A 27489-nucleotide genomic window follows, 5' to 3' on the forward strand; every position below is an offset into this window, starting at 1 on the left:
CCTTCATCCCCCTCCTCAGCTTCATCCCCCTCTTCATCTTCATTGCTCACATCAGCTTCATCCCCCTCCTCAGCTTCATCCCCCTCCTCAGCTTCATCCCTTTCCTCTGAAACCGTTCTCATCTTGCTAAAGCTTGATACACAAAGACGTACTTCATGCGTTTTAGTTATCTCGAGCAAGTTCCGAACTTGTCTATCACTTGTAACATGAATAGGAGGAAGGTCTGGAGCCATCTGTTGTAATGAGTAGGTTAGCTCCACAGACTCTGTGTTCATGTCCAGGTTATAATCTTCTTGAGCCATTGCAACAAGATCAGCATGTGTCGAACCTTCATTCAAAAATAACATTCTCGCTCCTTTGAAATGATCAACCACAAAATTCCAACATCCATCTTTCAACAACCATTCTCCATACACTGCATGTAACTGACGCATCATCTGAAAAAGTCAAAATAAAACACATTAGCAAACTTAGAACAAAGAAAACGAAAGTTTATTAAAGATCGAAGCGGACGACTTCAATCTAAGTAGTCCAGACGACTAAAATATATGTCGTCTGGTCAACGCAGAGGTTATTTTTGCAATATGTATGATAAATAGTATTAAGTATCATTATGTTACCATCTTAATTAGGCATGTGATTTTTATTCAAATATTTATTTTGATATATTGAGTTACTTTTATTCTTTTTAAATTGAGCAATGATTTTTGTTTATTTTCTTAATTATGTTAAAGTTGAGTTTCAGTTCATCCTTTCTTTTTTGATAAAATTTCAGTTCATCGTCTTATAATTGCGCATATATTTTATAAAATTTTGTATATCTGATATATGTTGTTTCAGAAAAATAGGAAAAAATATATTAAATCAAAGTTGCATTAATATACATAACATTTAATGTTTTAAAAATTCATGCACATTTCTGAATACATAAAATAATTAAATCATAACAATTGGTTGATTTGATTCTTCATAGTTTGGTATTGGGTTCTATTTAAAAAAAAAATCAAAAGATTTTTTACAATTAGACTAAAATAAGAATAACCTTGTTAGTTAGATTTTGCTTAGATTGAATAATATATTTTGTAATATTGTGTATAATTAGATATATGTTGTTTTTGATAAAATTAAAAGATTGAAGTGTTGAGAAATTCATAAGATAGCTACACCAAAAACTCATAAGTTTTCTCCCCATCAATTTGCTTATATTCATTTCAAATCAAGAAATATTAATAAGTTTAATGTTCATTCTAACATTGTTTGAATTGTTTATTCAGTTTTCAGTTGGTAATTATAAAAGGAATATTATATGATAAATTTTTGTTACTAAAAATTATAATAATTTAGTCAAACTAATATTCATCAAAAAATATTATTTTATCTTGTTTATTAGCGTCACATTTTTAAATATGTATTTGGTAAGAGTCACAAAATCTTATTGTTTGTTTTTTTTTTGAAAAAATGATATTATATAATCAGTTTATGTTGTTTAACATTACCTTTTAATCATTTGATAAAAAAAATTATAATAAAATTATTATTTTTGAATAAGGATATCTATGTTATTTTATTTTTCAATTTATTCTGTAAAGTATATCTTAAAAGTTTATATATATTTCTTTTTTGCTTATGTTTTTAATAAATACAAAGAATAAAAAATTCGTTTATATAAAAGAATCTATATAATTTCTATTATATATATATATCTACCTTTTTATTATTTATGTGATTTAAAAAAAGGAAATTTAAGTTATAAACGTATTAAGGTTTTAATAAAAAGGAAAATAACAATACAATGTATTAAATTTATTATATTCAAATTAAAAAATATATTATTTTTTAGAAGAAGATTTCTATAAGAATTTACATTTTCAGTTTTCTTGTGAAGCTAGGTTATATACATATACAGTAAAAGTTTATATATTTTCCCTTTTTATTTGTGGTCTTTTGAGAAAATTTAAAAAAAAATAATTAAAATTTCTGTATATATAAATTTTTTTATGTTTATATTTTATAGATATTTACTTTTATATATGGTTCGATTCATGATCGCATCTGCAAACGTTTTCCCGTGGGGAAGGAGGATTTTTATGTGTTTTGTAAAATGAAAATTAAATTAAAATTTATCTAAAATATTATTATGAAAAAGAAATAACAATAAATATATTAAAGTTAATATATTCAAAGTAAAAATATTATTATCTTTTAGAAGAAGATTTTTAAAAGATTTTATATTATAACAATTTTTCGTGAAGCTACGTTATATATATATATATATATATATTAAAAGTTTATATATTTTCCTTTTTATTTATATTGTTTTAGGAAAATTTAGAAAAAATAATTAAAGTTCGCTTATATATAAAAATTTATATGTTTATATTTTATAAAATATTTACTTTTTTATTTATGTGAGTTTTCAAAAAGGAAAATTAAATTAAAAAGTGAACTAAAATATTATTATGAAAAAGGAAATAGATTATTAATATCAATCATCTATAATATTTTAATTCATTAAAGATATATATGTAATCAATCATCGTGAGAGTTAACGTGAGTGCGCCATGTATGAAAGTGAATTCTCAAATAATATTATAGAGATAGGGGGCAACTGGATACACTTAGCCACGTGTGTAAGCAAAATTATTTTAGGATTTAAATTTGAATTATGTTGTTGATATTTGATATATGTATGGAAAATATATATGGCATAGTTTTTATTTGATTTATACTTAAATTCTCAAAAAGTTTCATACATTGTTAAATTATATATTATTATTTAGAAAAACTTTATTTTACCCTCAAAATATTTAATTTTATTTATTTTAAAAGGGAATATTGTCCATAGAACACGTTAGTTGTCCGATGAAAATAGAGAAACTAGGGTTTTTAGCTACCAGTCAATCATTGTTCACCCAAATCCGATATGTTGGGTCCAAGAGTGTAAGGTTTAGTTTGGTCGGTTTCTCTTCTTCTTCTTTAGTGATTTTTGAACGAGTATCTTGTTGATATCAAATGTCTTATCCCCGCGGGAATTTGCGATATCATCACAGTAAAAGAAGAAAGAATCTCCACCAATATGTACTATGCAAATAAAAATTACTTCACATATTTTTGAGAATTTTCCCTAAATATAATGATCTGCTTTTTTTATATATTTACTGTCAGTTGTGTGTGTCTTTTCTTCTTTTTCTATGTAAGATTCCTACGGCAAAATGTGCGAGATCTAATTTATGGTGTATCTCAATATATATGGTACGTACGTAGTCATTGGCTAGTGGCTGGTTAGCTAGCTCTGTCACAATATCGTGTCTTAAATTAGTTTCATCTGATTGTCCGCAACTAACTATCCATCTTTCGTTTTGTGGTTGGAAGTAGCAAGAATAGTAGGAACGTTTGACATATATGTATTTATGAATTATCTTGTATAAAAGTGAATCGTATGCATTGTACTAATAAATAAAGTTAGCAGGTCGTCTTCACAGTCTTTATCAGCTGGCACAATCTCCTATGACACCATTCTCTCCTCACACGTTTGAACACTCAGTGTCACATTTGCATAACACGTTTGCTTTAGTGTGAGAACATATTTTGGCGGGTCAATTCTCTTTATGGATTGTAATAATTTGTAAGGATGTAAATAAAAAGGATGGTCAGTTGTTAAAACCAGAAAAAATATAGCCAGTTGCATGAACCAAGCTAGATGTTTGTATTAATTGGTTCGGTAGGCCCTACGCACACTTCCAAAGTTCGTTGATTTCTTTCGCCCTGAATAAAGAAAACCCCCAAAAAAAAAACGGACTGCCTTTGGAGTTTGCCAACATGTGTAAGAGATTTATCGTGGAAAGGGAAACTTTTACCCAAAATCCTAAGTAGTAATTGAAAGTAATACAGAAAGGATACAGATATAGATAGGTTAGGCATTAATTAATTAAAGAGAATGTGGTAAACGTAAATGTTATGGTTGCTTCCCTCTATTATACATTTGCTATCTATCTACCTTTCCTAACTAACAATTCAATCGGCCGTACGACTAACAAAGAGAATAGTAGAGGAAGAAAATATAAATTAATCTGATGAAAGCTTTTGATAATTGCTTCTCCATCTTAATTGCCACTACACATTCTCTCTCTATACGTATATATAAATTAATGTAATTAATAATTAACACCTTAAACAGTTTCCTTCCCTACACCTTCCTCTATTAACGTACGTATAGGGGTTTCATTTACGTACGTACTCTACTTTGTTTGAACGATGGTTACAATAACATATATATACGCAAGTAACAACCTGTGCGATATGTCATGGATGTCGCATATCCCCTATATATTAATGTTTAAACTGTACAAATCTTTCCGTTTTATATAATAAGATAATCAAATTAACATGTCAAGTAAATCACATGCATGTACTTAGGTGTTGTACATATATACTTATCCGAAAGTATGATTTTCTAAAATGATCACGCTTATTAATAATTCAATAAATGTTTATAATTTAAATTTTCTTTTACTTTATTATACATTTTTCAATAACTTTTCACAAGTGAAATTTAATCAATTCAAATTTTTTTCATTTAATGTTTCTTAAAAGTATAAAAAGTACCTTAAACATATGGAAAATCTATATTTGTGGAACAAGTAAAAAATCTAAAACATCTTAATTTTGGGAACGGAATGAGTATATATTATATATATAGAGAGAGAGAATGAAAGATGATGATGTAGAGTATCATATGTAGGTCTAGGTGCATGGTGATTAAGGAATAAAGAGAGGCTGAAGGAAATGGAAAGGGGTTGGAGGCAAACCCATTAAGAGCATTCATTTCCTTTTAAGGTCACTGAAATTAATGAGTAACGATCCGTCAATGCCCTCTCTCCCTCTCGTTGACCATCCAAAATAACCCCAAGTTATCTTTCCCTTGCAAATTGTATGTCCCTGCTCACGTCATCTATTATTCTTTTAGCTTTCAACAACTCTTCTCCGGCCTTCACAATTAATTATTAGCTACTCCTAATTACTAGTACTATTGTTTATTACGGAGTACTATACACTGCTTGACTCTACAAGCATGTAAGTTTGGGATTCAGGAATATTTATTAGCATTATTATAATTAAGTTACACAGCACAAGGCATTTAATTAAGGTTTCCATGTAAGTACTCTGATACTATTATCCTGTTCTCTCTACCAATGTTTTTTCATTTTCCTATGCTCACGCAATTACTTGCTTTATAGTTGCAACCAAGTTTATATATTGATACGTTTTTAGAACAAATATAGAGATGTAATGTTGCATTCTGTATACGCAAGTTACTTGGATGTTTGAAAGAAGATGTCATATTAATAGATAGTACATATTATAAATCCTATAACTATTACAATATGTCTAATAAAGAAATAGAAGTCATAATATTAGGAGTAATGATGGTAATTAAGGAGGAAAGAAGAAAGCAGAAAATGCGGTTGGAAAATTAGGTGCTTAAAGTTAGTTGAGTCTATCCCAGTATCTAACAGTCAACTCTCTCTCTCTCTCTCTCTCTCTCTCTCTACCTAGCTATTATTATTATTTTATTTTAAAACAATGACCTGACATATGCATATGTCTTTTCTCTCTCTACTCTCTACACATGTAATTCAATTCAATTAAAGAAGAGACAGAGAAGTTCGTCTTTGTTTGTATACCCTTAAATCATGCAACCCCTTATTCTCATTCCTACTCCCTGTCTACAGTAATTTATATGAACTTAATTATGTAGTTTAAACCGATTAACTTCATGAGTAATGGCAAACTTATGTTCAAATACCTAATTTTCAATCGTTTGTGCGGTGCAGAAATAATTCGAACATTTTGTTAACAAAATTAAATCTATATAGGAACGGATATTTTCCAAATCCACAACCGAATTTCTCATACGAACATGTCTAATATTTATTTTTTGAAAATAATCTACATCAATGGCTGCAGTGATGTATAAGCTGGCCATGTTTTAAAGTAATCAAGTGTGATAATTGTAAACTAAATGGTGAGTATATATATGCATATGTATATAACTAGAAAGAAAGGGTTAAATTATAATTAAATGAAGCACCTAAAAGTCAAGCAATAGAGAAATATCTGAAAAACGACCGTTTACATAATTGGAATATATATAGCCTTATCTGTATATGTAATATAAGAGTACATTTTGGTATAAAATAATAAATAGAAACAATAAATATAGAGATTAATATAAATAGAAGGAAGGAGGAGAGGGAAGATAAAGCAAATTAAGATTTCGGAGCGTATGTCAATGGCCGTCGAGATGTCATCGAAACAACCCACCAAAGACTTCTTCTCCTCTCCAGCCCTCTCCCTCTCTCTCGTACGTATACCATCTTTAACTTCTACTCCCACAAATCCATATACTGTTATATATATTATTGTATAAATTTACATTTTAATGGTGATTTATATGTATAAAAGGCTGGGATATTTCGGAATGCATCCTCCGGCAGCACGAACCCTGAGGAGGACTTTCTGGGCAGAAGAGTAGCTGACGATGAGGATCGGACGGTGGAGATGAGCAGCGAGAACTCGGGACCCACGAGATCCAGATCAGAGGACAATTTGGAGGGTGAGGAGGATCAAGAGGAAGAGGATGGTGCAGGAAACAAGGGAAACAAGAGGAAGAGGAAGAAGTATCATCGCCACACCACCGATCAGATTAGACACATGGAAGCGTATGTTCTTTCTTCCCTTGACCAGTAACCTTTTCTTCATACAATTAATTCATACATGAATATGACAATTCAGGTATTCCCATTATTTGATATTAGGGTTTCATAGCAAGAAACATATTCATTACATTGGTCTTGCCTCTCTGTGCGTACTTGCTCATGTTAACACACTCTATATATGTATATATATATATATATATATATATATATTTCATATTTGAATATGATGATTATAAATTATCTCAACTTGATGAAAAAAAAACAATCATCTCAACTTTTCCCCAAATATATATGTTTATTTAATGTACATCACCACGTCTCCACATACATATATACGTTAATGAGTACTATTAGTCATCGATCATCATGCCCTATATAGAGAGGGCATATTTCATGTAATGGAAAAATATATTGCCGATGTTTAGTTACGATGATTTGGTTTAGTTACACTTTATTTTTCTATCTCTCTTATTCCGTACATGATTTGGTTTCTGGTTGGACATATGTTAAACTGTTTCATTCGATCATAATTATAGCCGATCGAGAGCGCTACATGTATAGGTAGTTAGGGTTCATTTGCAAGCATATCTAAGAGTTTCATGTTTTATAATACAAAAAATAAATGTAATGGGTAGTTTTATATCTGAACAATGATGGAAATTTGGAAAGGTCGGAATGTGAATTTGATGAGGTTGCATGCAGGCTGTTCAAAGAAACACCTCATCCGGACGAGAAGCAAAGACAGCAGCTGAGCAAGCAATTAGGTCTTGCCCCTCGCCAGGTCAAGTTCTGGTTCCAAAACCGCCGCACCCAGATCAAGGTATATATGTGTATCGTCTAGGTAGTTACTACTCGTGATGATATGGATTTTAAAAGATAGAAAACAAATATAGTTAATAATTAAAATAAAACATGAATACAGGCTATTCAAGAACGGCATGAAAACTCATTGTTGAAAGCGGAGTTAGAGAAGCTGAGAGAGGAAAACAAAACGATGAGAGAGTCATTTTCCAAGGCTAATTCCTCCTCGTGCCCCAACTGCGGAGGAGGAGGAGGAGGAAGCCCCGATGATCTCCACCTTGAAAACACCAAACTAAAAGCCGAGCTCGACAAGCTTCGTGCGGCTCTCGGACGGACTCCCTATCCCCTTCAGGCCTCATGCTCCGATGATCAACATCGGCGTGTTGGCTCCCTAGAACTCTACACGGGGGTCTTTGCCCTCGAGAAGTCCCGCATTGTGGAGATTGCCAACCGAGCCACCCTCGAAGTTCTAAAGATGGCCACATCCGGCGAACCTCTATGGCTCCGAAGCCTTGAGACTGGCCGTGAGATTCTCAACTACGATGAGTATCTCAAGGAGTTTCCTCAAGCTCAGGCCTCTTCATTTCATGGGAGGAAAACCATTGAAGCATCTCGAGATGTGGGGATCGTGTTTATGGACGCACATAAACTTGCCCAAAGTTTCATGGACGTGGTACTTTTTTTTTTCTTATTTCATTTAGAATATATACTAATCCTATACACACATCATTATGTAGAAACGAAAAATATTGATGTGTGTATCTGTGCAGGAGCAATGGAAAGAGATGTTTGCATGTTTGATCTCAAAGGCGGTGACGGTTGATGTAATACGACAGGGTGAAGGGCCTTCAAGGATCGACGGTGCCATTCAGTTGGTGAGTACTAATAACCTTTAGTGATAACTAATGAATACAACTGAGCTAATACATGCATGGTCATATTATATTATATTGTCAATATTGATATTGTTAACATTGGCAGATGTTTGGGGAGATGCAGCTGCTCACTCCAGTTGTCCCCACAAGAGAAGTCTACTTTGTGAGAAGTTGCCGGCAGCTGAGTCCCGAGAAATGGGTCATCGTGGATGTATCTGTTTCTGTGGAGGAGGACAACAACAGTACAGAGAAGGAGGGTTCACTGCTGAGATGTCGGAAGCGCCCTTCAGGGTGCATTATAGAGGACACCTCCAACGGCCATTCCAAGGTCACCTGGGTGGAGCACCTTGACTTGTCTGCTTCCACGGTTCAGCCTCTCTTCCGCTCCTTTGTCAACACCGGTTTGGCCTTTGGTGCTCGTCATTGGGTTGCCACCCTTCAGCTCCACTGCGAACGACTTGTCTTCTTCATGGCTACCAACGTCCCCACCAAGGACTCTCTCGGTCAGTCCATTTACTCTCTCTATTTTTTAATTTTTTTTTTTTGCATTCCTCCCAGATTAATTAACCCAAATTATTATCATCTCAGGAGTTACAACGCTGGCCGGGAGAAAGAGCGTACTCAAGATGGCGCAGAGGATGACACAAAGCTTCTACCGCGCCATTGCTGCTTCTAGCTACCATCAGTGGAACAAGATCACCACCAAAACTGGACAAGACATGAGGGTTTCATCCAGAAAAAACCTCCATGATCCTGGCGAGCCTACCGGAGTCATAGTTTGCGCTTCTTCCTCCCTCTGGTTACCTGTTTCTCCTACTCTTCTCTTTGATTTCTTTAGAGATGAAACTCGTCGCCATGAGGTACCTTTCTAAAACCCACACATACACTTACATACAATCAACCATGTACAACCGTTTTGATTAATTCCACTCATATATATATATCTATATCAACAGTGGGATGCTTTGTCAAACGGAGCTCATGTTCAGTCTATTGTAAGCTTATCCAAGGGACAAGACAGGGGCAACTCAGTGTCTATCCAGGTATGTTTGTTTTGTCATTTCAGTTTTTCTGCTCGACTTCCATATATTCTAAATTTTTAATTATTTTTTTTGGTGTAAATCTTAAATCAATTTTTTTTTATAATTGTCTCCCCAAAAATTCCAGACAGTGAAATCGAGAGAAAAGAGCACATGGGTGCTGCAGGACAGCTGCACAAACTCATATGAGTCGGTGGTTGTATACGCTCCTGTAGATATCAACACGACACAGCTCGTGATTGCCGGACATGATCCAAGCAACATCCAAATCCTCCCTTGTGGATTCTCAATCATACCTGATGGAGTAGAATCACGACAACTGGTCATCTCGTCCGCACAAGAGGACAAAAACACACAAGGAGGGTCTCTGCTCACACTGGCCCTCCAAACGCTCGTCAACCAATCTCCTGCAGCAAAGCTGAATATGGAGTCTGTGGAATCCGTTACAAACCTCGTCTCTGTCACGCTCCACAACATTAAGAGAAGCCTACAAATCGAAGATTGTTGATGATACAATAACTCACATCATGTGTCACTTTTATTATGGAGATGTTGTTTACCTATATAAAGTATATGATAATGTATAGCAGTGCATCAAGTTTTTTGTACAAAAACAACCGTCTTTCTGCAACCATACTATTATCCAAATATTTATGTTGCAAGCATTAAGAGCATCATACTCGACAGGAAAGAGAAAACTGAGAGAACTCTGTAACATATGAATCTTCAGACAAACCATAAGCACAATCAGAAGCAGATATATAAATAGTAAGTAGGGGCAGTTGCCTCAAAACAATTTCAAATTCTCTAACACAACCAGCTCTCAAGACAGTTTAAATTTTTCATTACAAATGATTGTACAAGGAGATATATATATATATATTTGATATGGTTGTAAGCTTTGTAATTGGGGTTTACAATAAAATGAGCCTAATACTAAGCCCGCTTTTGATAAAAAAGAATTGGAAACAAATTACAAAACCCATCTTCTTAGTTTCGAATCCTAACAAGTAATAATCTTTCTCTCTTGGCTCCTTTTTGTGTCCTAATTTGTTTGTTTTCCACTATGAAAAATCAATGCCGAGCCGTAGGGCTATTGACCCCACCTAGGGTTTCGAGGTATGACGTCTTCTTGGTGGTGACGACATTTAGCTTCTCCTTCACCAACTTATCATCCGAAGACGTATCTTTCTTCGAATCCAAGTCTTCGTTCCCCTGATCGAAGTCCCAACCCATGAAATCTGATAACGTCATGCTTCCCACCAGTGTCTCTTCCTCTGGCTCCATCGGCGTGCTCCTCTTGCTCACCGCTCGATCTGCATCTAGAACGTCATTGATTCTCGACAGTACCGTGTACGCCAAGCTCTCCAATATTCTTGAGTAGCTCTCCAGCACCGATTGCCCCACGTCCTGTTGGTGAAAGTCATGTAAGAAACCGAATGGATCGTGATGCAAAAATAGAGTTAGTTAACCTTGCTGAATTGGATTTTGCTGATGTCGAGGGAAGACTGAGAAATCCCAGGGTATCTATGCTTGAGGATGAGCAAAATGGTCTCAGCTCGCTCTTCGAAAACCTCTCGCTTCTCCAGACTCACGCCTGAGGCCCATGGGGCCGATGGTTTGTTATCCTTTTGTACCATTTTGCGTTTCCATATGATGATTGATGCCTCGATTTTGTTTTTCAGGTCTAAGATCTTGTGCTCCGATGACATGTCCATGCTGTTCAGGAACTGGTCCGGGTCGAAAAACTCCACCGTTATATTTTTGTACATCTGATCCCCGAGACTCGCCCTCCCATTCTACACATAAACAAACAAGTGTTAATTCCATCAACACTCAAATCAGCAAGCTATTGGTAGTGTGTGCATGGTTCTAAAAATCGGTTTGGACTGTTTATACAACTCGAATCGATTTAATTCGCTTTAAGTTAGTTTCAATTGGTTTGAATGGATCTAAATCTGTTTAGTTAAGCAATTATGTTGTTACATATCTACAGATTTGTCCAATTTTTTTTTGTACATATAATTTATCAAAATAATTTTATAATTAAATTTAAAAACTAAAATTTCTTATGTAAATGTAAAATATATATACAATAGATAATAATTTGCTAACGTCTAGGCCCTGTCTATTCTTTCGAATAATTCGCCTAGTAGCTAGGCCTCTAGATGCGCATAAATACCGTCTAGCCATTGTGTGTTTACCTTGGGGAGAGAGTCGATGTAGCTCTCTGGGATCTCCATCTCAAACAAAACCTGTGCGTTTATGGCCATGGCTGCCTTGAGTACCTGGTTTACACAATCTTTTTGGTACTGCAAAAACCTTCTAGAAGCTTCTGATAAACCATCTGGAGGTACTTTTACTTTGGGAATCCACCATTTTTCGTCATGTCCCTTAGTGTTGTCTGAGTCAGGTGAGTCTTTTGAGACATAGCCGAACTCACTTTGGTCCTTGAAATTATCCAGACAATCCTAAGCAGAAAAAAGCAAAAACAACAAAACTCGATTGTTATGCTAAAAATTGTAATGAAAAATTTTCAGCTTATAAGAGCACCCCCGTTAAGGGTATCTACCTCAAAGTATCTAAAATTATATTTGTGTATATGTATATATTATATATGTATATGTAATTGTGAGGTTCTAAACTTTATGGAAAACATTTATATTCTATAACAGTTTAATATATTAGATTTGAACACTAATTTGCTCTAAGAAATTATATCATGTGGTTTGGGACAAAAAAAACTTACAATGAGCATGGCGTCGAGTTTCCTCAAGGCGGGGATATTCATGTGGAGGTCATTACGTTGGCGTGTGGTCATTATCTGTTAATGTAAGACCAATAAATCATATGGATTGTTTACCAAGTCATATGCACAAGGGAGTAGTACTAACTAACCTCCATAGTGGTCCCATCTTTGTTCTTTTGCTGAGACGGAGCAAACTCAACGACGTAGTCGGTCACAGAGAGAAGCCAATCAATCTCTCTTCTCCATCTTGCTCTCCTATCTGCAGGCATTGGCTCCAAACGCCGTTGCTCTCCAAACACGGAAGCTGCAAGGTTTGTGATTGCGTTTGAGAGAGCGAGAGCAGAGCAAACACCTTTGCCTCCACCGGAATTGTCCTCTCCCAGAAGCAGCTTGGAGAAGCGCTCTTTCATCTGTTCCATGTCTGAAGACAAGTAGAGAAAATAGCATGAGATATATATGCATATGAAGTTTCAAATTGTCAAAAAATAGTAAAGAGAAAATAGAGAGATAGATGCCTGCGAGAAGCTGTTTCTCTCTAGCCTGTGCTGCAGCGAGGGCTGCATCATCCGCAGAAGGCCTTGAGACTAACGGGCTCTTGTTAGGATGGATAATGGTCAACGGTTCAACCTCCTGAGATCCGGCAGCAGCCTCATCTAAACCGGGTTTAGAGACGGGGCTGTTGGATTGTTTCCCTGCATTGTTGTCGTTGTTCCTCCATTTGAAATTGAAGAGCTTGCTCCTGTAGCTTTCCTGCTCTTGTTCTGATGCACGAACCATTACTGATCTTTTTTTTTATCATACGAAAGAACTAAGGAGAAGAATAAGAAGAAGAATGGAAAAGAGAGGGTGAAAAAGGCCTGAGAAGGCCTCTCTTGTGATCGACGAGTCAGAGAGAAAAAAAAGGAGAAAGAGGGAATCAAAATGATTTAGCAAGAAGCTTATTAGCTAAATGATCGACAAAACCATAAAAGGGAATACTAAATTGTCACACTGAATTTGGGTGAGAAAATTGTGGGAAAGCAATGGATTTGAAGGTGGAAACGTGAGGAGCATGAGTTAGACAACCCCTGTTAATTATAACTAAACGATTAATTAGGATTTTGATAATTAGAGGTAGAGAGCAGTTTGAATAAAATGATTTGGAAGTCATAATAATGGATTGTGCGATTACCTTAACTAACCTATACATGAATGTACAAAGACGGTGTCTTCTTTTTAGGTTCATGAACTCAAATTTTGCATGACTTTCAAACGTGCAGTGTTGTCCATAAATTTGAAACGTCATTGCTAGGGCTGGGCATATCGGTTCAGTTATTTCAGATATCAGGTAGTTTGGGTAGGGGATAGAGGATCCATTTACTATTTTATTTTTTCCGATTTGGTTGGGATAATAAAATTAGGAACCAGAAAATACCCAAAAAAGATCGGTTTTATTTGGTTATGATTCGTTTATTTCAGGTAGTTTGGGTAGTTCGGATTAAATATCAGATATTTTGGATAAAATATTTAATAATTATGATGTTTCGAAAATAATACTTGGATATTTCGAAATTACTTTGGAGATTTTGAATAATAAAATCCGGATATTTTCGGATACTTTTAGATAGTTCAGATACTTTGTAATAATTTGGTTTTCTTTAAATATTTTTGGATAAATTTAATAGATTTTAAAATTACATATATATATTTAACTTCAACATTCTATTAGTTAATAGAGTTTACATGGTCTTGATGTAACAATTGAGTAATATTATTTGGTACTGAAAGACAAAAGTTTGAAGAGGATCGGTAGTAAATTTTTCGCCAAAACATCAGCAACTCTGTTATCTTCTCTCGATATCCATACGAACTTGATTTCATGAAATTGTTGTCTCCACCAGTTTATGTCTCGAATCCAATTATATCCATCAACATGAAGCCCATGATGATTCAATATATTGATCATCTTCCGGCAATCATTTTCAAAAACAACTTTCTTATATCCTTTGCTCCAACAATGCAACATAGCTATGACTAATGCCTGTAATTCACTTTCAAAGGCGTTTTTAACTCTTTAACCTGGAGCTTGGCATGCACCTTTGTAAACTCCATTTGAATCTCGTAATATCCATAATGCTGTACTCGAAATATTTGAGTTGAGAAAAGAACCATCAACATTACACTTTATCCAATCGTTTTGTGGTCTACTCCATTTCTTTTGATTTGTCTCCGGTTGTTGTCGACTTGTAAGGGGTGACATCTGTTGTGCTTTGCTCTGCGTTTTCCATTCATTAGCATCATATCTCGCTTGTTGGATTATATTTCTCCAAACAATACTTTTTTGTTGAAATATAAGCAATTTCCTACTCTTCCAAAGCCTCCATAGCATCCATTTGTTATATATATATATAATCAATATTTTTATATATTCAGATATCCAGTGCCGTGCGAAGGTTATTAGGGGCCTAGGGCAAAAATAATTTATTTTATATCAAATATGTGTATTAATTTTTTTTAATACAAACCAGAAAATAAATTGTTTTCTTATCTTATATTTTAAAATTATTTTTAAGAAAAATTAATCTTATGAAAATTAATGGCAAAAGTTATATTTTTGTTACAACTGAAAATTGTATATACAAACTCAAATTATATGCGGGAAAATGTTTTCGACATTCAAAATAAAAAATATACAATGAAATTAATATTCACAACAACTAAGCAGAAATGATCATATTATTGAAAAGTATTAAGAGATAATTATAGTTTTTATCATATTATCATATATTGATTATATGATTTATGAATATGGAGGCTCCAAAATGTATTAATGTGAGAAGAGGCCTGAGGCCAATGCCCCAAAATTAATAAGGTGATCACGGCTCTGCAGATATCCATTTGGTTTTCGGTTCGATTCCGGTTCGATTCAGGTTCGATTCAGAAATATATGAACTATATTTGGGAATTTGAATCCAGTTCTGGTTTCGGTTATTTTAGTTGGGTTCTTTGTTTCTCGGTTCTTTTTGCTACCGAGCTGGCCGTTACTTATGCTACAGAATGACCGAGAACAAAGGTTCATTATCTCTAAATGAGCTAGTGGGCCATTTCTATTATGGGCCATATAGTATTGGCCCATATGACATCATCACATGACATTGGCCCATTTTTATCTCTATGTAACGCTCTCTCTTTCAGGTCGTCAATCTCATCGCAACCAGTCACTTGTCTTGTCTGCGTTTGTGAGCCTTTGCAGAGAGATGGAATCAATCGGAGTCCTCATGATGTGCCCCATGAACTCCTACCTCGAGAACGAGCTTCAGAAGCGCTATAACCTTCATCGATTCTGGACTTGTCCCGAGAAATCCGTTTTCTTAGAAACTCATCGGAACTCCATCCGCGCCATCGTCGGAAACGCTTCTGCAGGCGCTGACGCTAAGCTCATCGATGATCTCCCCAAGCTTGAGATCATCTCCAGCTTCAGCGTCGGCCTCGACAAGATCGATTTGGGGAAATGCAAGGAGAAAGGGATCCGAGTCACCAACACTCCCGAGGTTTTGACGGAAGACGTGGCGGATCTGGCGATTGGGCTTATACTGGCTCTGCTCCGACGCTTGTGTGAGTGCGATCGCTATGTGAGGAGCGGCAAGTGGAAGTACGGTGATTTCAAACTTACTACTAAGGTCTCCCTCTCTCTCTCTCTACTCTTCAGTTTTTGACTTGACCACAACTATGTAGCATTGCCTAGGGTGGGCGTTCGGGGTTTGGTTCGGAACTATTCGGATTTTAGGTTTTCGGGTTTAGAATTTTAATTTCCATTCATTCAGATATTTATACATTTAGGTTTGAATTCGGTTTGGGTATTTGCTGGTTTGGTTCGGGTTTGGATTTTGGGTTTTCGAGGATTGATATTTAAGCTCCATTCAGGTATTTATAAAATATTTCGGTCAGGTTAGGTGGTGTTTGCTGGTTCGGTTCGGGTTTGGATACTCAAAACGTTATTAAGGGTAAACTAGACTTTATTTTCCTGATGTGTTCTGATTTGTTTTGTATCTTGGTTAGTGATTGGCATTGTAAACACAGTTGCTTTTGTTTGTACCTTATGCAGTGATTTACACCATGATCTCTCTTAAGACTTAAGCTACGATCTTCTATCTATGCTTGAGTCTTAGAAATTAACATTCTTTCTTATTGATTCAGTTTAGTGGAAAGTCGGTGGGCATCATCGGTCTCGGTAGAATTGGGGCTGCCATCGCAAAGAGGGCTCAAGGCTTCAACTGCCCGATTAATTACTACTCGAGAACAGAGAAGCCTGATGTAGGCTACAAGTATTACCCAACCGTGGTTGAGCTTGCTCAAAACTCTGACATCCTCGTGGTGGCATGCGCATTGACTGACGAGACCAGACACATTGTGAACCGGGAGGTGATGGATGCGTTGGGTGCAAAGGGTGTGCTGATTAACATAGGGCGTGGGCCACATGTTGATGAGAAGGAGATGGTGAAAGCTCTAACAGAAGGGCGCCTAGGTGGGGCTGGGCTGGATGTGTTTGAACAGGAGCCGCACGTGCCCGAGGAGCTCTTTGGACTTGAAAATGTGGTTCTGGTTCCTCACGTTGCGAGTGCCACTGTGGAGACACGGACTGCAATGGCAGATCTTGTGCTGGGTAACTTGGAAGCGCACTTTGCTGGGAAACCACTTCTGACTCAGGTGGTCTGAGCGATTTCTTGTCAGTTGATGGGCTATTTACCTTTGTTATGATGTTGATAAACTAATACTGGAAAGGTTCATTTCTCTTCCAAATAAAGTTGCATTGTCATCTGTGTATATGGGATGGATTTAAAAACACTACAAGAACACTAATTAAAGTTGAGTACAGCTCTGCCGCTTAAGACAAAGATGTAACAATCAGGTCCCAAAAAGGTTAACTAACAAAACTGTCATAGACAAGTAGTCAATGTTGTCAAGTGGAGCAATATCTGTTTTGTCGAATCAGCTAAACTTCAGAAAAATATATCATGTCACTGGTGCATCCAAACATAAGTGTAATTAACTAGCGTGCTCTTTTCGAGCCTTCTTGACAATGTGTTAACGATACGATCCCAAAGAAGGTTGACTAACAAAACTGCTAATGGACGAGTAGTTAATTTTGTCAAGTGGAGCAATGTCTGTTTTGTGGAGAGAATCAGCTAAACTTTAGGTAAAATATATTGTCATTGGTGCATCCCAGCATAAGTGTAGGGCATAAGTTTTTAACTAGCGTTCCTTTCGAGCCTTCTTGTGCGGTTGAGTGGCCTCAGAGCACTTGCCTTTGCTTTTCTCCATCTTGTCATCTTCTTCTTTCCTGATGCACATAAACAAAAGAATCTTGGTGAATAACCAATCAGTACATCATGGGACGAAACAAAAGGTTTGGTTTGATGTGATACCCTCCCCCTGATGATAGTCTTTTCCACACCTCTCCCTCTATCTCCCCTGAAGACATAAATATATTGTAACAATTAGTCATTTTCCAACATTCATTTCGCAATAAGCCATAACTAACAAAAAGGAAGAACTGACAACTTACCATTCACTGCTTCTAAGGAAACTGAGAATTTATTCTTCACAACTAAACCTCCAACAAACTCCACCGCAGAACGGGCTTTCAAAGCTGTTTCTGAATCTATAAAACAAACGTAACCCGAATCCGATCCACCACCAGAGAACTCTATGTGCTGGAAAGAAAGAATGATCGGTCAGCAATATAACTCACTTTTCAGAAGGTTGCAAAAAAGTTTGCTAAGTATATAACCTTAACGCTGCCAAATCTTCGGAAAACATCCTTGAGAACCTCATTATCAATGTTTTCCCACGGAGGAGGAACAACAAGTTGATCAGTGCTGTCACTTTCTTTATCTGCCACCAAATCCCCTCTTTCCACTTTCTCAGCACTGTCTTCCTTCCCACTGATTTCATTTTCTAGATTCTTGGGATTTTCTGCAAGTCAGACAAGTTGCTGAGAGAGTAGCACATAACTTTTTTTAGAGACCAAGTCTCGAGAAGTACCTTTATTTATCACCACTCCTCCGTTGGCTATTGTTTTCAGTGTAAACTTGACAAGCTGACCTCTTTGGAACCTGAATAAAATATTAGCAGCAACGAAACATATGAGCCAAACTTGCTTTTCCTCCATCAAGAAGGGTTATGATCAAACACAAAAACAAACAACAGACTGACTCTTTATGGGAGGAATCTGAAAGACTTGACTCTGAATTTCCGAGTTTCTGGATCATATTTTCTCTTTGACGGTCAAAATCACTCCTGTATATCAAACATAAACAGTTAATGAGTCATGTTTCATGTTTGGAACAAAACCAATCCTATTCCTTATCCTTCACTTACTTTGGTACTAATACTAGTTCAGCGCCGGAATAGACCAAGCTCTGCCTCAAAACATCTTCAGCTTCTTCCTCAGACGATAATTCAACCAACGCAGTGCCACAAAAGTATTGCTTATCTCCAATGTGGTGAGGTAGCCTCACACTGTTCACCTGACAAAAATAAACTCAAAATCAAACGAGCAAAGGATTTTATCAAGAAGCTAGTTTTTGGACGACATCGTAAGAGGAGTAAGCACCTTGGCATACTGTGAGAAGAAAGATGCTACATCCTCCATCTTTATGTAATACTCAAAAGGCGATGCTGCAATGGTTCTTCTGTGTACTTGTTCAAGCACCTTGTCCAACTTACAGAGTTTTGTTCCTCTACCGATCCTTTGCCCTTAGAAATCATGTCATACAAAATCATAATTCAGAGGCAGTTTTTAAGACAAAACCTAATAGTAAAGTAGTACCATTGTCGGAAACTTTAAGAAACTCAGAAGCCCGCAAGAGATTAGCTACTTCCTCCACGATTCTCTCAGGGATGTCTTCCCGTTTGGTGTTGCCGAGGCCAAGGAGGTTCCTCATACGAGAGAAGGAACAAACCAGAGGCAGACTAACCACTAAGTTTCGGTTATGAATTGATGACGTATCAAGGAGAAAACTTGCTTTTACAGGGAAAAAAAGTCAGTTTAATGTAATTTAGGATACAACCATCTTTGCTCTTGGAGACTTCCTTTCTGAGGAAACCGTCTCTGGGTAGATTACTATCACTGAAGTAGAACTCCACCTTTTAACATTATATATAGAAAAACAAATATTTTGTCGTTAAGGGATACGAAATTTTAGACGAACAACAGAGAGAGAGAGAAATTAAGACCTGTGTTACCAACTTCTTGGCGGTTTCTTCGTCGAAGGTAGCCATGGCAGAGCGAGCGAGCGAGTTGAGAGGAGAAGGGAGAGGGGGGAAAGGAAGACGACACATACAATATACGAGGGTTACATCTTATTCGACACAGCGAGAAGTCCAGGCCCATCCAAAAATGGGCTTAACTCCTATCCTGTAATTGGGCTTAACTCCCACAATTCTGCAAAAGATCATCGAATTAATAACAAATGGGCACTTGATAGTCGAAAAAATTGCGAGAAAAGTAAATGTGAAAGAGCTGATAGAAGCTCACAGCAGCCAGAAGGAAGAAAAAAACCGCAACGCCGTTTGCTTCTCTTCCCCCGATCTGCATCACCAGCTCCCGATTCGATCCTAGCAAGTAAGCTTCTTCGATTCGCTCTCTCGTAGTCTTCTCCGATTCGCTCTCTCGTTGCCTTCGCCGATTTGATCTTAGACGTTTGCTTCTTTCTCGTAAACGTCACTTCTCTCACTTTCCTAAGTTTTGTGTAGATCTCAAATTGCAGGAGTTGACCTAATTGTTCCAGTTATAGACCTTACCTAGATTAGTCTGGATCTAATTGTAGTTGATCGCCAGTGACGTAGAAACCCCTAATTTCAATGGCCTTTTGCAGCGCACACTCTCAGATCCAGCCATGATATAACTGCAGATCATGAATTTTTTTTTGGTTTTGGATGTCAGATTAAAACAGAGCTTTTCTCCTTGCAGGATCCCTGATTAGGACTCGGGTCTAACAATGGCGGCGTCGGAAGAAAACAGCGCGCTGTTTCCCATTTTCATTTTGACGATCATGGCTATTCCATTGGTGCCTTATACCATGGTGAAGCTAAGCCGTGCTGTCTCCAAGAAACAAAGGACAATTCACTGTCAGTGTCTCGAGTGTGACCGCTCTGGGAAATATAAGAGATCCTTATTTAAAAAGGTATCTTTCCACCATTTGGTTAATAGTGATAACTTTAATTGCATGTTCAAAACCTCTTAACTTGTTGATATTTTCTCTGCAGATCTCTAACTTCTCTACATGGAGCAACTTGACACTAGTGTTACTATGGGTCGTGATGATTTTCTTGATTTATTACACCAAGAACATGAGCCGTGAGGTAATTATATTCTCATCAAATGCGCTTTCCTAAACCCAGATTATTTATGTTACCTTGAACCGGTTGCATGTCGTCGAGAATATTGTAACTTGGATGTAACATTTGTATTAACACAATCTACTTGCCTATTTACTTTATTTGGTGGTAGCACAGACTCAAGTTTTTGACCCATTCAGTATACTTGGATTGGAACCTGGAGTTTCAGATTCAGAAATTAAGAAGGCATATAGGAGGCTGTCCATTCAATACCATCCTGATAAAAATCCAGATCCAGGTCTTTATTTGATACGTCTTCCTCTTTAATCACTACATTTTCTTCTATGTGCGTATGTTGATCTGTGTATTGAACTCCGCAGAGGCCAATAAATATTTTGTGGAGTCCATATCTAAAGCATACCAGGCTTTGACTGATCCAGTATCCCGTGAAAACTTTGAGAAGTATGGTCATCCAGATGGCAGACAGGTATAGATTTATCACATTTTCCTGCGATATGGGCTCCTATCTCATTGTCAAGCCTGTTGTAACTAAAATATTGTGATGTGATACAGGGCTTTCAAATGGGCATTGCTCTTCCTAAATTTCTCCTAGACATAGATGGAGCATCCGGTGGCATATTGTTGCTCTGGATAGTGGGTGTTTGTATTCTCTTGCCCCTTGTGATTGCTGTTATATATCTCTCCAGGTCATCAAAGTATACCGGGAACTATGTCATGCATCAAACCCTTTCCGCATATTATTATCTAATGAAACCCTCGTTGGCCCCAAGGTATATTCACTCATACACATACTATCCAGTGACGCTATAGCTGCATGAAAAATAGGCCGTGTTTCCGGGTTTTTTGTATGACATGTTTGAAAATTTCATTGTTCAGCAAAGTTATGGACGTTTTTACCAAGGCAGCTGAGTATATGGAGATTCCAGTTCGTAGAACTGATGATGAACCTCTGCAGAAGCTCTTTATGTCCGTCAGGAGCGAGCTAAATTTGGACCCGAAGAACATGAAGCAAGAGCAAGCTAAGTTTTGGAAACAGCATCCTGCCATAGTGAAGGTGAGTTTTAAACTAAGAAACTGTAACTCTAACTGTTGATTAAAAGAAATACTCACTTTTCCATTTTTATCGACAGACGGAGCTGTTGATACAGGCCCAGCTAACTCGCGAATCAGGAGTCTTGTCTCCATCCCTGCAGGGTGATTTCAGACGTGTGCTAGAGCTTGCACCTCGCCTCCTTGAGGAATTATTAAAGGTCTATTCTCCACTTTAATAGCACACTGTCTGATAAACTAACCGTTAAGAGTCAGTGACCTGAAAGTCCCACCCCGTTAAGACATATTTTTTCTCTAGAAAAGGAAAAGTCAAGAAAACTTTTAGGTTAACGTTCCAAAGGAATGCCCTTCTCGGACCAGCTAGCTCATCTAATCATTATTGGATTATCTTCCTCGTGTAGATATGTTTATATGTTTTAGCTTAACCACTCTGTTATAATATTGCAAGTTTCCTGCAGATGGCGGTTCTACCACGGACTTCCCAAGGGCATGGATGGCTGAGACCTGCAGTCGGAGTAGTTGAGCTATCTCAATGCATTGTTCAGGTATAAAATTGCTCTCCCCCACCAGATTTACTTCTTTCAGAAAATCAAAAAGTGGCTTAAGGTTACTGTTGAGGAAGATTAACTGAAATTTAATAATTGCAGGCTGTTCCCCTTAGTGCAAGGAAGTCATCTGGAGTCTCATCAGAAGGAATTTCGCCTTTCTTGCAGCTCCCTCATTTCAGTGACGCTGTCGTTAAAAAGATAGCACGGAAGGTATATTAGTACACTATCAAATGTGTCAAGTGCAGTTACTTGAAATACATATCATGTGTTTTGTCTGGCTCATATTGTTTGAGAACATCTTCTCCGATTCAGCTCTCCAGTAAGCAGTAGTGTTGGCACTTCTTAAATGACTATTCGAAAAACACTTACAAGGGATCATTTTAGATTAATCGTTCAACTTATTTTGTGCGTCTTGTTAAGCGTTGCTTTTTCTATTTTTCAGAAGGTTAAATCATTCCAAGAACTTCAAGAAATGAGCTTGGAAGATCGTTCTGAATTGCTAACCCAGGTAGCGGGATTGTCAGCAACTGATGTTGAGGACATTGAGAAGGTACTGGAGATGATGCCGTCGCTGACAGTGGACATAACATGTGAGACAGAAGGCGAAGAGGGTATCCAAGAGGGAGACATTGTTACTCTTCAAGCTTGGGTCACTCTGAAACGACCCAATGGGCTCATTGGCGCTCTTCCTCACTCACCCTACTTCCCGTTCCACAAGGAGGAAAACTATTGGGTTCTCCTAGCGGATTCAGTGTCGAACAACGTGTGGTTCTCTCAGAAGGTTAGCTTCATGGACGAAGGTGGAGCTATAACGGCTGCATCAAAAACCATCAGTGACGCGATGGAAGGTTCGGGAGCAGGGGTGAAGGAAACAAGCGATGCAGTTAGAGAAGCGATTGAGAAGGTTAAAGGTGGGTCAAGACTTGTAATGGGTAAACTCCAAGCACCCTCAGAAGGTACATACAACTTGACTTGCTACTGCATGTGCGACTCATGGATCGGGTGTGACAAAAAGACATCACTGAAGGTCAAAGTCTTAAAAAGAACCAGGGCTGGGACTAGGGGTTTTGTTTCAGATGAGGGTGCCATTATAGAAGAAGGTATGGAGGAGGAAGATGAGATTGAGGAGGAGGATTACGATGATGATTATGAGAGTGAGTACAGCGAAGATGAGGATGACAAGAAAGATGTGGTTGAGAAGAAAGGGTCGAAGAAGCCCAATGGGACAGTTAAGAAGAAAGAGTCGAGTTCTGAAGAGTCTGGATCAGAGGAAGAGTGAAACAATTAACTTTGATACAAATACAATAGTTTAAACTTCAAATGTTGATTTTGCTCGTCTTTTTACAGTTTTGACCACTCTTCATTGCTCTTCCTCTTTTTCTATTTCTTTGTTTCACTTATCCTGTGTTCAAAATGGCGCTCGCCTTCTGCGCCATGGTGCGAGGCAGGCGAGGGTGGGTTCCGTAAGGCGCGCGCCATGGAGCGCCTTGGCCAGAAGGCGAGCGTAAGGCGTGCCATGGAGACTATATGTAAACCGGACTAAACCAGGTATGAAATCAAACCTTAATTAATAATTAAACCTTAGACATCTAAAATAAAGCTTCGGGAAACTTAAACGTCTAAATAACTATGAAAGCCCTAGTTTTATAAAAGACAAGTTACGTAACTAAACATAAACATAGGTACATCAACAAAATTGATACATTTTCAAGATCAACCTATTTAGATACTTTGGAGATTATGGAAAAGTAGAAATATGCTGATTTTTCAACAGAAAGATATACCATGGAGGACTCTAATCCGACAAAGCAGAGAAGATGCTAAAGAATGGTTTGATACAACTCGGAACATCGGTTTGTCTACTCAACAAGGGAGGAATATTTCAGCTAGGTCAAGGGATACAAGATGGGCAAAACCCCCAGAGGATGGATGAAAATTAATGTCGATGGAAGCTTTTTTAATAATACAATGAAGAGTAAAGCTGGTTGGGTATTGCGTGATTCAGAAGGAAGATATCAAGGTGGAGTTCAAGCAACTGGAAGATGTGTTAATAATGCCTTGGAAAGTGAACTACAAGCTATACTAATGGCAATGCAACATGTTTGGAGTAGGGGTCACTTAAAAATCTGCATTGAATCAGATAATCGAAAAGCTGTTGATATAATTAATGGTTTAACACTTCACTTCGATGCTTACAACTGGAAACAGGAAATACAATGGTGGAAACAACAATTTCAGACAATACAAATCCAATGGATTGGAAGAAAAGGCAACAAAGTGGCAGATAAGTTGGCAAAGCATCAGATTGAAGACAATGTATCTTTTAAATATCATTACTATGTTCCTAGATTTATAACTTCTGAATTGCATAATGATTATGTAAACTCAATATAAACTTAATAAAGTTAGTGTTTAAAAAAAAAGAATAAGACAAAGGAAATAATTAAATAAGTAGCTCATAGAATCTCATTTAAAAAAACTACTAGGATCCTAAGATATGCGCTTTGCACAGAGTGAATTTATATTAAAATTATTTAAGAAATATTGTATGAAAAAATAAATTTATATTCTTGATCGAATTAATATTTTTGGCTCTTAAACAATTTTTTCAAAAACTTTTTTGTTAATTACATAATTGGTTTATTGATGAGCTGGTCCCTTTTTTTTAAAAAAAAAGTTAAAAATCACTTATCGCATAAAAACCTAACTTTTAGGCCGAATAATCTCAGGCCTACTATTTGGTTACAATGAAACTATGTCAGGTCGGTTTTATATCATGATTTAGCCATTTAAAAATTAATTATGGTTACGAGAAGTTTACGTTCACGTGTCAATCCTATATATCTTCAATAATATTTTTCTCATTTTTGTGTCGCTTTTTTGGTTTTGGTTATTGCTCGATATAAATATTGATTTTTGAGTTTATTCTCATTTCGTTATTTTGTTTTGGCCTGAGATTCAGAAAATGTTTAAGATTTAAAATTATTAAAGAGATAAATACTAATTAGGTTAAGATCCACGCTTTGTACAGTATAAATATTTTATATTTATTACTTATTTTATGTTTTTCAGCATATTATGAAATAATAAATAAATAATTATATATTAAATAACTAAGAAATCAGTTACTATTATGTAATAAATTCGCGTGCACATATAAATCAAACGACTGCTCTTGTTTATTTGCAATCATTTTAGGGTAAATAAATCAAAACAATCAGTCTTATCTTTCGTATATGATATAATTAAATTTAAGTGATATTCACATAGATATATAGTATACTTTTAATATGGATATTTATTAAATGAAGTTTTTACTCGTATGATTTTATGATTATTTGCATATTTGTGTAAAAAAAGTTTACACCAACGATTTTTTTTAAATGTGGAATGTTTAGTGGTTTCAATAATTTATAATCATTTAAAAAAAACAATTAAGATTTCAAAATTAAAATACTAACTTTTCAATATATGTTGAACATAGATATCAAAATATAAGTATATATTTTCATATGATGTATAGTTTAATTTAAACGATATGAAATATATATATATATATATATATATATTAACATAGGCACCTATAAAAATAAAATTATTTATTCATATGATTTTATAATCATTGTATCTTATTATAGAAAAAAATTCCTGTTGACATTGAACATGTAAGATATTTTCATAAGACAAGAGGAGTGAGCAGACGGAGATGTTGTTGCCGTCTTTGTGTCTATTAGGATTGTCTCTTGTATCTCCTGGTGTGGCTGTGTTTGTTTCTCTTTTATTTGATGGGTAATATGTAAACAAAAATCATTGTTAGTTACATTTACTAGAGTTTGTAACTTACTCTGCTTTTTTGTTTAGGTAATTTCACTGATCTTGGTTGTCGTCTTCGTCTAAGCATCTGCGAAAATATGTATGTAAATTGTTAAATAGCTGGTCGTGTAGTTTGTATTTGTTTAGCTGGCTTAATGTATATGTCGTTGATTTTTAGTTGAGTTGATTGATTTGGTATATATTTGTTTTGAAGTTTATTTGTAAGATTAGACAAAAAAAAGAGGTGATTATTAATGATTCGTCTTTTTTGGGATTCTAGTTTTTGGTGTTTTGATTGTATGGGGTTATTGTGGTTTCTTTTAAACTGTAAAATAAAGATTTGTGTAAAATTAGATTGATAAGTAAGAGAGATAAATAGACGACCACAAATTTTCGGTAGGAAATATTTTTGACAATATAGACAGTAATATAAATGGAATTATGTGTTGATTGTTTCTTACGGATCAATGAGGAGACATATAACGACTCGAGTGGTTTGTTTGGTGAGGTCAGAGCCCTGGACAAAACATATTTGCCCAACCACATCTGCGAGGTTAAATATCAGTTATGATAGTGAAACATAATATAAACTCAGATGCAATATGATAATATACATGAGAGTTCTAGGTTTGTGTTCGCAATCACTTGTAGATTGTCGAACAGTCTAATCTTGACTAGAGATTGATCTCAGGAGCACCCGTGATGACTTCATCAATAATGGTTAGTGAGATGAAACGAATGAGGAATGGAAGATCCATTATCTTGTGCTTGCTTGAGCACCTAGCAACCGCAAAACGATCGATTTTCACAATGGAACCTTCTTTCAAAGATAACATATAATGATTAGCATGTCCGACAAGAGTAAACCCATGAATCACAGAATCTGCAAATAATATTATTCAACAAAAAATCAGGAAATCAATTAAAACAATTATGTTAAATAACTGTGATAGATTGAAGATTAACTTACCTTTTCATCAAGGAAAAGAACTGTGATTCCCACAAACTCCATGTCTTTCTTGATGTTCAGGGAATCCCAGAAGCGGAGGAAGCCATAGTCTATGCTCTAACTACTACGACCAAGACGGAGAGACTCGAAGGTTGAGTGACGGACGCCGGGACGCCGGTTTGAGGAACTGGAGAGGCAGAGAGAAACATTTTCTAGAAGATGGTTAAAGCTAAGAGAAATCAATGAGTTTTGTGGAGATGCAGATTGTGTTCATCAAAGATGAGAATCATATATATAGGGTTTACAGATGGGCTACAAATAAGGAACATTTATGATCAAGCGATTTAAGATGCGGACATGAAGATTTCACCAGTGAAAAAATAGATTACGAACAGACACACGGCGCAACTCTGTAACTCAGACTTGTTTGAGACAATGATGAAAAAAACCCAAACTCATGTTAAACGACAACATTTTACAATATAAGAAAACTATAATTGCTGCAAACTTGAATTTCTTTTCATATAACGTGATGAATCCCATTTAAAAATGAAACTCATAATACAATTGTAGGCCCGCCCCTCAGAGGAAACCGAAGAAGC

The 27489-nt window shown here is 36.2% G+C and overlaps 5 protein-coding genes across 5 annotated transcripts; 3 read left to right on the plus strand and 2 right to left on the minus strand.

Annotated features, from left to right (window-relative positions):
* Positions 1–6280: 6280 nt before the first annotated feature.
* LOC106299203 (homeobox-leucine zipper protein GLABRA 2) lies at positions 6281–10021 on the plus strand. The gene is made up of 9 exons (XM_013735330.1): positions 6281–6364; positions 6466–6722; positions 7422–7539; positions 7642–8193; positions 8291–8395; positions 8502–8898; positions 8984–9255; positions 9352–9438; positions 9563–10021. The coding sequence occupies exons 1-9, from the start codon at positions 6287–6289 to the stop codon at positions 9941–9943; spliced, it is 2247 nt and encodes a 748-aa protein (XP_013590784.1). The 5' UTR covers positions 6281–6286; the 3' UTR covers positions 9944–10021.
* A 219-nt stretch (positions 10022–10240) lies between these two features.
* On the minus strand, positions 10241–13171 carry LOC106298233 (rop guanine nucleotide exchange factor 12). Its single transcript, XM_013734314.1, has 6 exons — positions 12700–13171; positions 12334–12605; positions 12185–12259; positions 11640–11906; positions 10908–11234; positions 10241–10845 (listed from the first exon to the last, which is right to left on the minus strand). Exons 1-6 carry the CDS (start codon positions 12959–12961, stop codon positions 10510–10512), a joined length of 1539 nt encoding a protein of 512 aa, XP_013589768.1. The 5' UTR covers positions 12962–13171; the 3' UTR covers positions 10241–10509.
* A 2181-nt stretch (positions 13172–15352) lies between these two features.
* On the plus strand, positions 15353–16989 carry LOC106298235 (glyoxylate/hydroxypyruvate reductase A HPR2). The gene is made up of 2 exons (XM_013734316.1): positions 15353–15843; positions 16361–16989. Exons 1-2 carry the CDS (start codon positions 15421–15423, stop codon positions 16877–16879), a joined length of 942 nt encoding a protein of 313 aa, XP_013589770.1. The 5' UTR covers positions 15353–15420; the 3' UTR covers positions 16880–16989.
* Positions 16990–17142: 153 nt separating this feature from the next.
* On the minus strand, positions 17143–19484 carry LOC106298234 (la protein 2). Its single transcript, XM_013734315.1, has 11 exons — positions 19403–19484; positions 19234–19312; positions 18996–19145; positions 18780–18922; positions 18545–18693; positions 18380–18463; positions 18209–18279; positions 17955–18139; positions 17730–17877; positions 17590–17635; positions 17143–17504 (listed from the first exon to the last, which is right to left on the minus strand). The coding sequence occupies exons 1-11, from the start codon at positions 19445–19447 to the stop codon at positions 17417–17419; spliced, it is 1188 nt and encodes a 395-aa protein (XP_013589769.1). The 5' UTR covers positions 19448–19484; the 3' UTR covers positions 17143–17416.
* Positions 19485–19664: 180 nt separating this feature from the next.
* On the plus strand, positions 19665–23493 carry LOC106298232 (dnaJ protein ERDJ2A). Its single transcript, XM_013734313.1, has 11 exons — positions 19665–19790; positions 20139–20352; positions 20435–20530; positions 20684–20804; positions 20887–20993; positions 21080–21297; positions 21404–21581; positions 21658–21777; positions 22036–22122; positions 22225–22335; positions 22568–23493. Exons 2-11 carry the CDS (start codon positions 20167–20169, stop codon positions 23402–23404), a joined length of 2061 nt encoding a protein of 686 aa, XP_013589767.1. The 5' UTR covers positions 19665–19790; positions 20139–20166; the 3' UTR covers positions 23405–23493.
* The last annotated feature ends 3996 nt before the right edge of the window (positions 23494–27489 follow it).

Source organism: Brassica oleracea, chromosome C6, assembly GCF_000695525.1.
Source record: "Brassica oleracea var. oleracea cultivar TO1000 chromosome C6, BOL, whole genome shotgun sequence".
NCBI classification, from domain to species: Eukaryota; Viridiplantae; Streptophyta; class Magnoliopsida; order Brassicales; family Brassicaceae; genus Brassica; species Brassica oleracea.